A 13,933-nucleotide genomic window follows, 5' to 3' on the forward strand; every position below is an offset into this window, starting at 1 on the left:
CATCCGGCGCTGCGGCACATCTCTTATCTTAATAATTCAGCCAAGGGGGAAGAAGCTGCCTTCTATAAATGCACCTAAAACTGAATTGAACTGATATTGGATCCACTCCCTGTTGTCAAGGTCACGCATTTTTAAAAAAAATCTTCAACAGCCAGCAGCACTGTCTTGAAGACAGCTTCCTTAACATGACCCATGCGGAGCAAGGCAGCAGTAATTGAGCTAACCAGCGGGCAGGGACACGCTCCCCACACTCCCCATGCAGCTTAACTGTGCCATTTCCATTTACAGAGGCTCAATATTCTGTTTTTGTTTTTTGATATTCTCCCGCCATTACATGCTCTGGAATTGTCGTCGCAGCTACAGCAGATAAGGTCTATGAGCACAACATGCGAGGATTCCCTAGTAGCTTGTTGACCAAACATCTGCATTCAGGGTTGAGAACATGAACTAAGTTGGACTATATTTACATTTTAGTGTTAATTTAGTCCCATGACATGAAAATTTCTCCTTTTGAGATGATTTAACATTAATATGAGTGCTTCACCATCCAGAGAGCAACAGCTCAGATGGCCGGTTCTCTAAGGTTTCCTCCTGTTTCTCATGCTTTGTCCAGAGAATTTAGGACCCCTCCCCTAAAATATGAGCTCCTCGGACCATCACAGCTTCCAAACGTACAATGTATTGCAGTTGCTCGGTGACTGGATGTAAAAATGAGCACAAATAAAAAATTTTAGTTCCGTCACACGGCCCTCTGAAGAACCAGAGGGTTCATTTTATTTTTATTTGGAAAAAATGCCTACACGACTTCCTGTTTGCGCCAAACATTGTGGTTGGTGAATGGTATTGATGATGTCATTTCTGGAAATGCCCCCTCAACTCCTATAGGCTGCTCTTCACCTCGTCCCGCCTCTCTCCTCCTCATCAGCATTAAAGCTACAGACACCGAAACTGGATAAAGGTGGCTATAATTCTGTACCATGGCTGAATTTCGGAAAGAGTCTCCATATACAGTATTGGGGGACAACTACGGGTTATTTAAAAAATGTCATATGACATTTAAAGTTAAATGACTTTTAAATGACAAAAAATGATTCAGTTGGCACATAATGTACACATAATGTAGACTGGAATAATACTTTTAGCCTAGTTTACTATTAAGTTACCTTACTCACTTGCATGTTCACAGGCTCTGTCTACACAAGAACATTTTACACACAGAGACGTCGTTTCAGGGACCCGGAAGGGTTATTTTCTGAAACGGGCTCCAGACTGAACTTCTCTTTTCCGCGTTTCTGTGTGGACGTCACAGTGACTTTTTTTAAAACACTGATTAGTCCAACCTCTAACCTGACCTATAACCCCAAACGTGTCCTACATACAACAATAGCGGATAACACGTTCATGGATGTACTGTAGCAGCTGCAGAACCTTAGAAACTACAAGAAAATACAAGAAATCCTCTGTACGGATAATGAAAAGACAAGTCAAGAGAACAGGAGAACTAAATGTGAAATTTAGGTGAGACCTGGGAGTTTCAGCTTTTGGGACATTCTCAGCGTCAGTGTGGATGAGAACATTTCAGATAACACTCCCGTGTGGACATCGTTTTTAGAGAAAAGCGTTCTCTAAAAATCATGTGCCATCTTTTGGTGTTTTCTAAAATGATGCCGATAAGCAACTGATGTGTAGTTCAGATTATGTGAATATAGTTTTAAATGCTAAAGCTTGAAATCTGAGGAAATCGGTGACAAGCTACAACCAATCAATCAATCAATCCATCAACCAGACTTTAAATAGGGTGACCATACGTCATATTTTCACTGGACACGTTCTCTTTTTGAGACCTGTAAATAGCCTCCAGCCAGGTTTTTGGAATTCAGCTGCTTAAACGTTCGTCAAGTTGTGGGCATCCTACACATCTACTCGGTTCCACTCGCAGTAGTGAATCGTTTTCCACCTGCTCACTTCTTGCATATCTTTTCAGCTCATATCTTGTTCAGCTGGACAGTGCAAGTGTTTGACATGCATACCATGCATTGAGACAAGCTCATTCAACCTCACTGTCACCTCAGTCTTTTGAACTGTGATTTTCTGGGTCAGCTGACCACAGAGAACGCCATTGTCCTCTTTTTGCGGACCTCATCTAGTGCTCCAATTTATCGACCTGTCTCATCTTGAATATATTTCTCTCTTCTCAGTACACCCATCTGCTTCTAAAAATTGACACGGTTATCATGTGCTTTGTACGCTCAGATTTAGCCGCAGTTCCCATCTCTTAATCCTCATTCATTTTTTTTTTCTCTGAGGACTCGTCAGCGTCAGATAAATGGAAACGCGAGAGAATGGAATTAAGAGAAAAAGTGAGTGTTTTGGAGAGGAAGAGGGAGAGGAAAAATTCAAGAGTCGAGTGTGACATCAGTGAGCCATTTGGTTCAAAGCTCAGAACCATGAAACATGTCGATACGATAAACAGCTACCCGACCCGGCCTTGAACCTGGGTCTCCAGGGCAACAAACATGCATCTTGCTAACGACACCAAAGACCTAGGCTCATTGGCATGGCAGTCAGAGTGCACACATAGACTAGTGACAGCACTGTCAAATAACATGCACAGAAAAAAAACCCCACACATTTATCCAAACATTTATTATGCAGACATTTCCATATCAATACATGGACACTTTCCAATTGACACATCGAGCACATCACAATTTGTATGCAGCATGTTACCATTAAAAGACTTGACACAACGCGACTTCCTATGTGCCTGTGACTGTCAAAGTGCAGCCGATATGTAGCATTTGCGTGCACTGTGTGTTTCTGTGATGGAGTGTGCGTGAGCCGCAGCGGAACAGTAGCTTTAATAACCGCTGTGGCTTTGTGGTTGCAGTGTGTCTCGGTGTGTGTATGTACAGTGCAGATGGGGATGCGGCTGTGCCTGTTAGTGTTTGTGCACGTGGCCGCATGTGCTGGTGTGTGTCGGAGGCGATGTTTAATTAAATAGAGTGAATAGAAAGTGTGGGTTGGGATGGGGGGGGGTCTTGGGCTCACAAACAAAGTGACTTGGGGATGATTCATGGACTGCTAGTGCTTTACATTGCCAAGCATTTGTATCAGTTTGCATCGCTTCTGTTGACTGACTGCTGAGAAATTTTCTTTTTTTTTTCTGCTAACACAACTGTTCCGAATATGAAACCAAGGCTTGAAAGGAGCCTTGTGTCTCCAAAACTGAAAATTCCAGTTTTTATTTACTCCATCTGCTTGGTATCTGCTGTAATGAAGCATTTCATGGTCTCTGTGATTTATAGTTTAAATTCTGAGCCCTCCAGTGACGTGGGCCAAACTCATGAATCAGAGAAGGGAGAGATGAATTCGGCCTTGTGGGGGGGGAGGGCGGCCAGCGTTCGGAATGGGAGCACCAAAGTGACAGGCTGGTCTTCCCGAAAGAGTCAGCGTCCTAACCTGCCAAAAATGGAAATCAATGACAGATTTCAGAGCACTTTCACTCGTACGTCGAGAAGATAATGTAGGACCAAACAGGATCAAAACCGGAGCTGATTCTGCGCTATGGCGTAAAAATAACTGTCTTGATCTCAGAGTCGCTTTCATTCCCTTGCAGTTTACACCCATTAAGTAGAACAGTCGTTTCAGACGCAACGAGTGAAGCTAAATTGCCCTTCAGTTCAGGCTAGACAAATGCATTTCAAGCCAGGATGCTTACCCTTTTTGATTTGTGTAAAAGGGAGGCTTGTAGATTCTTCCACAGCACAGTGATTCTGATCAAAGATGCCAAACCCCACAGCAGTTGTGAATGCTGGTAACTGCAGAGATGTCCAAACATGACTAAACCAATGCCAGAATAAGCTTACATGATATTTTGACCTTTTTCAACGGCCTCCACATCACATTAGGCAGTAAAATTGACAAATACCAATCAGCTATAAGAGGTTACGACAGTAACATTGTCTTGTTGCCTGGCAGTGGGTGGCATATATTAGGAAATTTTGTCTTTGAAGTTTGGGAACCAAAAACAAAATGAAGGCAAAAAATTGTTGGCAAAAACCATTCATGTTACTTTGACGCATACCACCTACCTAATACATTGTTGCTGACTAAGTACGCCCATGTACGGAAATTGCATTTCTTGATGACAATACCTTCTTTCAAGCACGATAATGTGCCCTGCCACATGGTGACAAATGGCTTAAGGAACATAAGAACGAGTTTGGGGTGTTGACTTGACCTCACAATTCTCCGGATCTCTGTTCAATCCCACATCTGTTGGAGGTGTTGGAAATTGGAGGCATCACCTCGCAATGTACAGGACTTAAAGGATCTTCTACTGATGACTTTGTACCAGATGGTACCAGCATGGAAGGTTTATTTATTGTAGCCATAGTGGAAATTTGGCTGAAATTGTGTCATCTGATCTTTTTTCAAATCTTTTTTTGTGTCAAAGATCTCTTCCTTTTCTACAAGAACATTTTACTTTACTTTACTTTACTTTACTTTACTTAGAAGACGCTTTTATACAAAGCGACTTACAAGAGGAAGACACCAGCAATACTCATTCGGTTTCTATAGATTTTGAATTGCAAAATTATGAGCTCTGATAAGGCCTAACTTGTCAGGAAAAGAACATGCAGGGGAATTGTTAAGCGCTAGACGATTATTTATTTATTTATTTATTGTGTAGTGTGTGTGCACGTGCGTGTGTAAGTGTTAGACTCCTCTGAAATACGTTTTAAACAAGTGGGTTTTCAACTGCTTCTTAAAGGTGGTGGTAGTCTCGGCTAGTCGAATGGAGCCGGGTAAGTTGTTCCACCAGCCAGGGACAACAACAGAGAACAGAGTCGATTGGGATCGGAGACCCCGTGAAGAGGGAATTTTCAGTCTCATTTCATTTGCTGATCTGAGAGAGCGTGTAGGAGTGTAGCTAGGTAGTAGTGTGTTGATATAAGAGGATGCAGTTCCATTTACAGCCCTGTAGGCAGCATCAAGGATTTAAACTCTATGCGAGCAGCTACCGGGAGCCAGTGGATAGAGGTGGGAAGAGGCGTGACATGGGTGTATTTTGACTGATTGAAGATGAGATGGGCTGCCACATTTTGGACCATCTGGAGTGGTTTTATGGTGACTGCAGAGGCTCCAGCCAGAAGAGAGTTACAATAGTCGAGTTTGGAGATGACCATTACCTGGACGAGGAGCTGCGTAGCCTGTTGTGAAAGAAAAGGCTGAATCTTGCGAATGTTGTAGAGAGTGAAAATGCAGGATCTGGAGATCGCAGCAACGTGATGGTTCAGACTCAGTTTGTCGTCAAACCAAACTCCAAGGCTTTTTGCAGATTTACATCATTATGATTATGATTTATTATTTTTGAATTATTTTTTATTTTACTCATGGCGTGAGAGGTATAGTGATGTAAATGTGTCAATATGGCTGGTCTTGTTCCCCTACTCAAGTTTATATCGTGTAGATATATAGATATGTACACAGAAGTATTTGTCCTGAAGGAAATGTAGGTGTCCAGAAGCTATATAGACAACATATACCCACACACAGGCACAGACACATGGCATCCACACACATACTAGCAACAAAAATAGAAGGTCTTAATTGTGTGGCATTTACGGTAAAGTCATTCACTATAGTCCGCAGTGGTAATTGCGGACCAGACTTAGGAACAGCTTAGGAACAGCTTTTTTCCCAGAATTGTAATTCTACTACATTTCAAACACAGGTTTAAAACAAATGTTAAAAATCCTGTCTTCTCTTTTACGCTGCAGTGGTTACTGTTATATGGCGGAGGGAGACATTATCAGAAGGTATCGATTGTAAGAGCATGTTGTTGCGAGTTTGGAGATCATAGCCCCTACAACGAGAACAGCAGCCCATCTCAAACGGTTCCTCTCGTGCCCCCGCTTTGGGATGGAACAATCCCCTTCCACGCTCCTGTAGGGGCTGCGGTACAAAGATTCAGAACGCTGCATTTGCTGCTGTGCTCTGAGAATCACCGTGTTACTAGATTACCCACACAATTAATGTGCTTGTTTGTGACCCGACGCTAATTTGCGCCGCTCTGCGTCGCACGTTATTGAATTGAATCGCTGCGACGGTGTTCATTAATTTACACATTACTAGCTGATTACCTGCATAACTGACCACACACCTCCGCTTTTTTACAACCTCAAGGTAATTTATCCTACTTGTGTACAGGCTTGTGGTTTCTTCACCACTGCCATCGCCATTATTGCTTGTATTAAGATTTTGTCAGGAACTGAGGGGGGAACTCTGGTTCTGATATTTGGACAACCATTTGGACGATTATCTTCACGGCTGCTCGGCTCACCAGAAGACAGTGCTAGTCCCCTATTCCCCAGTAGGGTCCCAATGCGCATGAACATGTACCGTGCGGTAGTAGATGCCTGCTTCACGGTCCCTTGCTGGCAGTGGGAGAGGTGAGACAGAGCGGCTCGTCCTTTAGGGACTTCCAGGCGAGGAAGTGAGTGGGTCAGACAGAGGAGGGCCGAGGTAGTGCCTGTGGTACCGAAGGGGATTAACTGAGAACTTCTGAGCGATCGATCGACATGGACCTGTCACCACTCGCACCCCAGGAGTCATGCCTAGGACAGGGGGCTCTGTCAGGAACTGATTCGGACCGGAGTTTTGTATTGTCTGTTGTGTTCCTCATTACCCTGATCATGTGCAGATGTTTTGTATGTATATATGTTTGCATTTTGTACCATGTGCATGTGTGTGTTCTTTCCCTGTTTGGGAAAGTCCTGCAAATGTGTGTGTCTTTCCACCACACCACTGCGACTTATTACTTATATACTGTCACGTCCATACGGGCATGACGCGGCGGGTGTACGGAGAGGAGGACGAAGAGTGACCAGGAATGAAAGACGCTATCACCTGACATGACGAAACAGGGGTTTAATGGTGAATCACAAGACATCCGAGACGTTGACAGTGGTGAACACGGAACATAACGTTAAAGACCTGACGGCGAACAGAAACGAACAGGGCAGCTTTATACAATTGACACAGGTAAAAACGATTAGGGAACATTTCACATGACAGTAATGAAACTCCGGTCCGGATCCCGGATCGTGACATATACATGTACATTCATTATCGTAGAATGCAAGCTTGGGTGATTTAATATGTGCAGAGGTGGAAAAAGTACAGAAAAAAATTAATTAAGTAAAAGTATCTTTACTTTGCTTAAATTCTACTCGAGTAAAAGTATCCATCTAAAAATCTACTTGAGTAAAAGTGAAAAAAAAAAAGTTACTTTCAATTACTTGATGTACAAAAAGCACTAGTCATGAATCCAATACAGCACTAATTATTTTTAAGGTGGAATAAGGTTCAGACCACCCCATAAAACATTTGTAAGCACAGTTGGCCACAAAAGTGGCAAATTCTGAATTGTAGGGTCAAACTCAAACATTACAATAAAAAAGAGAAAATGAAGCCAAAATCAAATTATCCAAAACTGTGAAACTGTTCAACAATTCCCTACCAACAAACTGCGCTTTTTGTATTTTCTATAGCAAAAATAAATATATCAGTTGAAATACATCACTTTACATGAGCAGACAAACGGCTGATATAAGAAATGAAATAAAGTGCCCTGCCCCACAGAATCCTACTGTATTAGACTGTAAAACTCTTGTTCAGTTTGAGCAATGTAATGTATGGAATACACAGACAAAAAGCAAATACAGTGCATTTTCCACATTTTGTTATGTTACAGTCTTATTCCAAAATGGATTAAATATTTTTTTCACACAACACCCCATAACCCCCCAGTAATGTGAGTTAATGTAAATTGTTACTTTCCACCTCTGAATATGCGTTAAGAGTACCTGGTTCTAATGTTGTTGTATTAGGCTGACTAACTTGTTGCTTAATACTTGTTTTACAATTTTTAGCTGCAAGGATGAACAAATATTGTGTTCCTTTGACCTCATCAATTCCATTCCATTTTGTATTTTAACATAATTTGTATTGATATGTTAAACAAAAAAACATATCAATAAAAACCTATAAAAAAAAAAAAAAACAGTGCTTATACACTGACTAACCACAAAAGCCATAAACCAGCTTCCTGATATTGTGCGCATCCCCTTCCTGCCCTAAAAACAACTCTGGCCCATTCCAGTCTTGTAAGCTGCAAGGTCTCCATTCATTAGTTTTTCCAGCACAACCCAAAGATGCGTGATCAGAATGGGACCTATGAAATCCGGCCAGGTCAGCACCTCGAACCCTTTTTTTTCCCCCACATCATACCTGAAAAGGCCTCTGCAGTGTGGCAGGGCTATGAGGTAGGTGTTAGTTGTCAGAGTAACATCCAGATGAATGCTGGACCCAAGGTTTCTCTGCAGAGCATCAAACACGCGCGCTTCCTCCCTGTAGCACGTCCTGCTGACATCTCTTCACTGTCTTCCATTCCGCTGCTGACATTGATACAGACAGGGGTCACTGAGGATAAGAACTAACCTCCGCATGCCTGGAACAACCTACACTATCTGCGGTTTCTGACACTACGACCCAGTTGTTGTAGCATCACAGTGTCACTCAGATTCTTGCACTTGTCCATTTTTCCTGCTTACAACACATCAACTTCAATAACCCACTGTTCACTTGCTGTCAAATATTCTTGTTAGTCCCTTTACCTTTCAGTGGTCTTAATGCTGTGGCTTTTGGGTCGACATTCAAAGCTGACTAAAGCAAGCATACTTCCTACAAAGAGAGTTGGATGTGTTTTAGGTGTTCGCTGTGCTCACTCTGCATAAAGTTGGGGGGAATTCATTTCTTTACATTTCCAGTAGGAATATTAAATTTACTTTGCGTTAGACTGAGTCTCCAGCAAATCTTGCTCCTTGTTGTGTCTCTCTTGAATTCAGAACATATCTGCCATATCGTACAGAACAAGCAGGTACCCTTGTTCCAAACTACCAGTGCTAGTTGTGGCGTGTAATCGATGTCGATTTTCTAGCTGGGTTTTTTTTTAATGTCCCATCGTTTTTTTTTTTTTTTTTTCGTTTTAAACAGACCTCTGTGTTTTGTCCTATTTACACAATACTTTATAGCCAAATGACTTTGTTGTATTTTTGGCACCTGATTTCCCACGCTTTGTCGTGTTTATTTCCATTGTTTTAATCAGCCATTGTTCTGTAAGGGTTTTATTGTCACAGTTAATGTGTGAGACTTGTTAATGTAATTTTGCTTTATTTGTCTCTCTCTCCATCCAAGGTACTTTTCCTGTGTGAAAGCTCTACCCCACCATTTCTGCCACCATGGCATCAAGACCCGCCCTCTCCTTCCTATTGGCCGTGCTGGCATGCACGGGGCCTGCCCGTTCCTCCCCTCCCCTTCTGCTCCGCCCCCGGGAGAGAGAGAGGGACTCGGGCGGGGTGTCCGGCGGGGTCAACATCGCCGTGGTGCACTCCGGCTCCTCCCTGCTCCCGGAGACGAGCACGGGGGTGAGTGGCAGCGCCCCGTCGGCGGCGCGGGGCGGGGGCTCCGGCGCCGGCTCGGCCGGAGGTGCGACCAGGGCGTGGACGGGCATAGTGGGAGAGAGTGTGATGACCGCCTCCGGACCGGCCAACGTCATCTTCCTGGCGGTGAACGAGAGCAGCCCGGGAAGCTTGCTGCTGCAGCTGTGCGAGCTGCTCGCCACGACCCCGCTCCAGGGCCTGGTTTTTGAAGAGGAGCGGCCACCTCCGGCCAACCGCGCCCCGCTGGCACCTATGCTGGAGTTCGTTTCGGCCCAGACAGGTATCCCCATTGTGGCTGTGGGTGGGGGTGCCAGCCTGGAGAGAGAGCCACAGGTAAGAGCTTAAGGTGTCTCCTCTCAGCTGATGCTACTTCTTCTACTATTCGGGGGCCACCTGTCACTGCACTGGGGTTTGCCAGACAGGAACAGCGTTTCTAGATCTATAATCTATATTTAGCAGATGCTGACAAGCAGTACAGACTTGCACTCGTAAGCCCAGGGGGTTCATAAATAAATCTTTATTTAGTCGAGGTAGGCAGGAACTACACTGAACCAAGAACATTACGCATCCCTAACCAATGTGTATCAACATTATTTTTAACAAATGCTGTAAATACTGGGTGTTTTACGATGCTTCCAGCTATACTTTCAAAATTGTAGTTGAGGGTGCATTGCACACAGCTATTTATTTGCTAATTTGGCTGATTAAGGACCCTTGGGAAACCTGTTTCCCCACGTCTGAATGAATTGTTGATGCACAGTTCCAAACGGAAACCGTCACAAACACCCACGGCACATGTTTATTACCATCCGTGTGCTGTTCTGCATTGTAAACTTGTGGAACGTTGAATTCATTGTTTAAGCACACAGCTTGGCAGATGAAAAAATCATTGTCACAAATGCACGTTCAGACTTGTCTTTACACATTCTGTTTTTTTTTTTATTTCAGAATGGGTAGTGAAAAAGCTCTGTTTTAATTGTAGTATTCTACAGTAACTAGTAGTTAAATACATATCACATAATTTTGGCAGTTTTGTGTGTGACTGGCTGCTTGTGTAAAGTGAAAGTGGGTTTAAGGTTAATCGGGGTTATCACCAAGGTTAATACCAAAAATATTCAGTACAGGCCAAACATTTGGACACACCTTCTCATTCAATGCGTTTTCTTTATTTTCATGACCATTTGCGTTGGTAGATTCTCACTGAAGGCATCAAAACTATGAATGAACACATGTGGAGTTATGTACTTAACAAAAAGTGGAGACCTGGCCTCCACAGTCACCGGACCTGAACCCAATCCAGATGGTTTGAGGTGAGCTGGACCGCAGAGTGAAGGCAAAGGGGTCAACAAGTGCTAAACACCTCTGGGAACTCCTTCAAGACTGTTGGAGAAGCATTTCAGGTGACGACCTCTTGAAGCTCATCGAGAGAATGCCAAGAGTGTGCAAAGCAGTAATCAGAGCAAAGAAACTAGAATATAAAACATGTTTTCACTTATTTCACCTTTTTTTGTTAAGTACATAACTCCACATGTGTTCATTCATAGTTTTGATGCCTTCAGTGAGAATCTACCAACGTAAATGGTCATGAAAATTAAGAAAACACATTGAATGAGAAGGTGTGTCCAAACCTTTGGCCTGTACTGTATTTTTAAACATTAAATGTATAAACACAGAACACACCCAAAAGAATAATCAAAATTTTGTATAATCCTGTATGCTATACAGACTAGAGATGTAAATCTTGGCCGGGTTCGTACTCACTTTTTACCATTTTAGTCGGGTCGGCTTGGTCAGCAGACATTAAGTTCTGGTCTGTAGTACCTATCTTTTCTAGTATGACTTGCTCCTTGTAAATGTGTTTCGGTGATCAGTAAAAGTGTTTCGCATGTTGTAAATTATTTTAGAATGAATTTGTCTATTAATAAGACGTTTGTTTGATTAGCAATTCTCCACCACCGTCGTCAGGTGATGCATTTTAATTAACATGAGAGTGGTGCGAAAAACAGCATACCAGTCGGGTCGGGCTCAAGGCGTGGTCGGGTCTAACCTTCTTGGTAGGATTACAACTCTAATATAGACTCAATGCAGTTTAAAACAAGGAGAATAAGAAAAAACTACAACTTCTGTTTATTTTTTTGCAAATAAAAGTTTGTAATGAATTATTTTATTCTTTTAATGTGCGTATGTGGGAGGAATCGGGGTGGAGGGGTCCTTGTCTTGGACACAGGTGGGGGTGCTCCAGGGGAAAAAGGTTGGGAACCACTATCCTAGTGGATAACACAGTATGAACCAGAAGACCACAAAGTCGCAGGTTCAAACCTCACTTACTACCATTGTGTCCCTGAGCAAGACACTTAACCCTGAGTGTCTCTCGGGGGACTGTCCCTGTCACTACTGATTGTAAGTCGCTTTGTATAAGGGTATCTGCTTAGTACAATTTACATCTTTTTGCCATTAAATTACAGTATTACAGCACACTGAAAGTGCTTTGTTGTAACCAGACCACCCGGTGCATTTAATTCAAATGATGCAAAACCGTTCTGCACATCAACAGAACAAAATAACAATGTTCACTGAGAAGGAAAAACACTGTACTGTCAACCCGCGTACTACATGGAATGGAGGCTAATTCAGAGTGACTTCAGGTATTTAAAAAAAGACAACAAACAGGCTGAGGATTATTAGTTTCGCACAAGACATGCTAGCCTTATTCATAAAACACCAATTATGTAAGAGTCCCAAAAGGAGAATCCTTGGGGAGTTCTATGGCTCCCTTGGAACAGACAACCATCCCAACTCCAATTAGGGCAGTAATTAATTGCATCAGGTGGATAAATGCTTTGGTCTAAGCAGGCCTGCGGTATTTTAATTTGAGGGGTGGTCTTTTCTTCGGGGGAATTGCGTATAATTTAATAGCCAATGAAAAGAGTGGCTCTACAATGACTGAATGATTCTATTCCCAAGCACATTACCAGGGCGATGGCCTCATTATGTGTGGTTTGCGCTGATGGTTAAATCTGGACACTTTGCTTTGAACAATCTGGATAACTTCCCGTCAACTTAATGCACAAACGCCATCGACGTTTTTTTGAAAAATTGAGTTTTTTTGTGGCACCTCCTCCATAGAGGGAAGGTGATGAGATGTGAAGGCCGCAGTTTATATACTGCATTTCATCCTGCCCCGGTTGATTGTGGTGCTCACGGAATCAATGCCCTGCGGGGGCAAATTTGATTGGTTAGTCCGGCCGCTGTGTGGTGGGCTCTTATTCGAGGGGTTACATTTTAGCGGCAAACACTTAAGAACGGGCGCTGTTGTGACCTGACCCATTTCAGGGGGAAAAATACATAATTGCGGGCACTGTAAGCTTTCAAGACATTTATGCTAATTACCTCGCCTTTGAATAGTTTTGGAGGAGAGGACGTCTCAAGGCTTTAGGAGACAAAGCTGTTCAGTAGTCAGGAGATTTCGCCAAAAGGGGTTTGAAGTTCTGCGGTACTAAATTCCTTCTCTCTCTCACTTTCTTTGTCTTTTTTCCTTTCTGGCCCATTTCTTATCACCACATGTCTTTCAGTTGTCTCCTCTTGGTGAGGATGTTAGGGTGGCATTTTACTTCATGCCCTCTGACCTAAACCTTGGGGAGTACAAGCCCATATTAACGTCATAACGTGTTATTATTTAATGTACGACTTCAGTCAGCCATATAGAAATGCTCTATGATGAGCATCTTATCTCACGCTGTGTGTGTGGGTGTGTGTTGGGCTGCCCTAATCTATAACCTGGGTCTGACATTATGAGCTTAATAAGGATGTGATTGAAACACATTTTTTGTCTAAATGAGCTATTTTATCATCTGAGCACATCAAGTTATAGGTCTAATACTTTACTTACCAGAAGTACAGTGGTTAAAAAAAGTGTACATAACCCTGTTAAAATGCTGGGTTTTCTGTGATGTAAAAGTCACATTTAATGTGACCTATAACCTGTGGAATTCGGTTGAAAAATTAAAAAATCTTCTGGATAGATAGAAAGATTTCAACAAAGATTCGTGAAACATAAGGAAAATTGAATAAAAATACAAGTCTAGAATATTTAGAATTTACAATTAAGGTAAAAATAAAATTATACAATAAGCTTGTTGCAAGTGCACTTTAGACTTAGAAAAAGTTCAACTTTGGTTTAATATCAGCATTCAGTCTTCCCGGGTCTATCAGCATGGACCATCTTGGCTTGGCAGTATTTGCCCACTTTTCCTTGCAAGGGTGTTCCAGATCTGTCAGATTGTGACAGCATCTGTTGCACACAGCCCTCCTCAGGTCACCACACAGATCTGTTATTGGTTTTAGGCCTGGACTCGAAAACTTTAATTTGGTTCTGGTGAAGCCGTGCGTTTGGTGATTTGGATGTATGTTTGGAGTCATCGTTG

General features: G+C 42.7%; 1 protein-coding gene across 3 annotated transcripts in view; it reads left to right on the top strand.

Moving 5' to 3' along the window:
- grin2da (glutamate receptor, ionotropic, N-methyl D-aspartate 2D, a) overlaps positions 1 to 13,933 on the top strand; it is a 54,976-nt gene that overhangs the window by 13,416 nt on the left and 27,627 nt on the right. For all 3 annotated transcript variants that reach the window (XM_028963673.1, XM_028963675.1, XM_028963674.1), the window contains exon 2: positions 9,265 to 9,842. In XM_028963673.1, the coding sequence (XP_028819506.1) occupies positions 9,309 to 9,842 (534 nt within the window). In that variant the 5' untranslated portion in view covers positions 9,265 to 9,308. The remainder of the gene's footprint in view (positions 1 to 9,264; positions 9,843 to 13,933) is intronic.

This window comes from Denticeps clupeoides, chromosome 20 (assembly GCF_900700375.1).
Source record: "Denticeps clupeoides chromosome 20, fDenClu1.1, whole genome shotgun sequence".
NCBI classification, from domain to species: domain Eukaryota; kingdom Metazoa; phylum Chordata; class Actinopteri; order Clupeiformes; family Denticipitidae; genus Denticeps; species Denticeps clupeoides.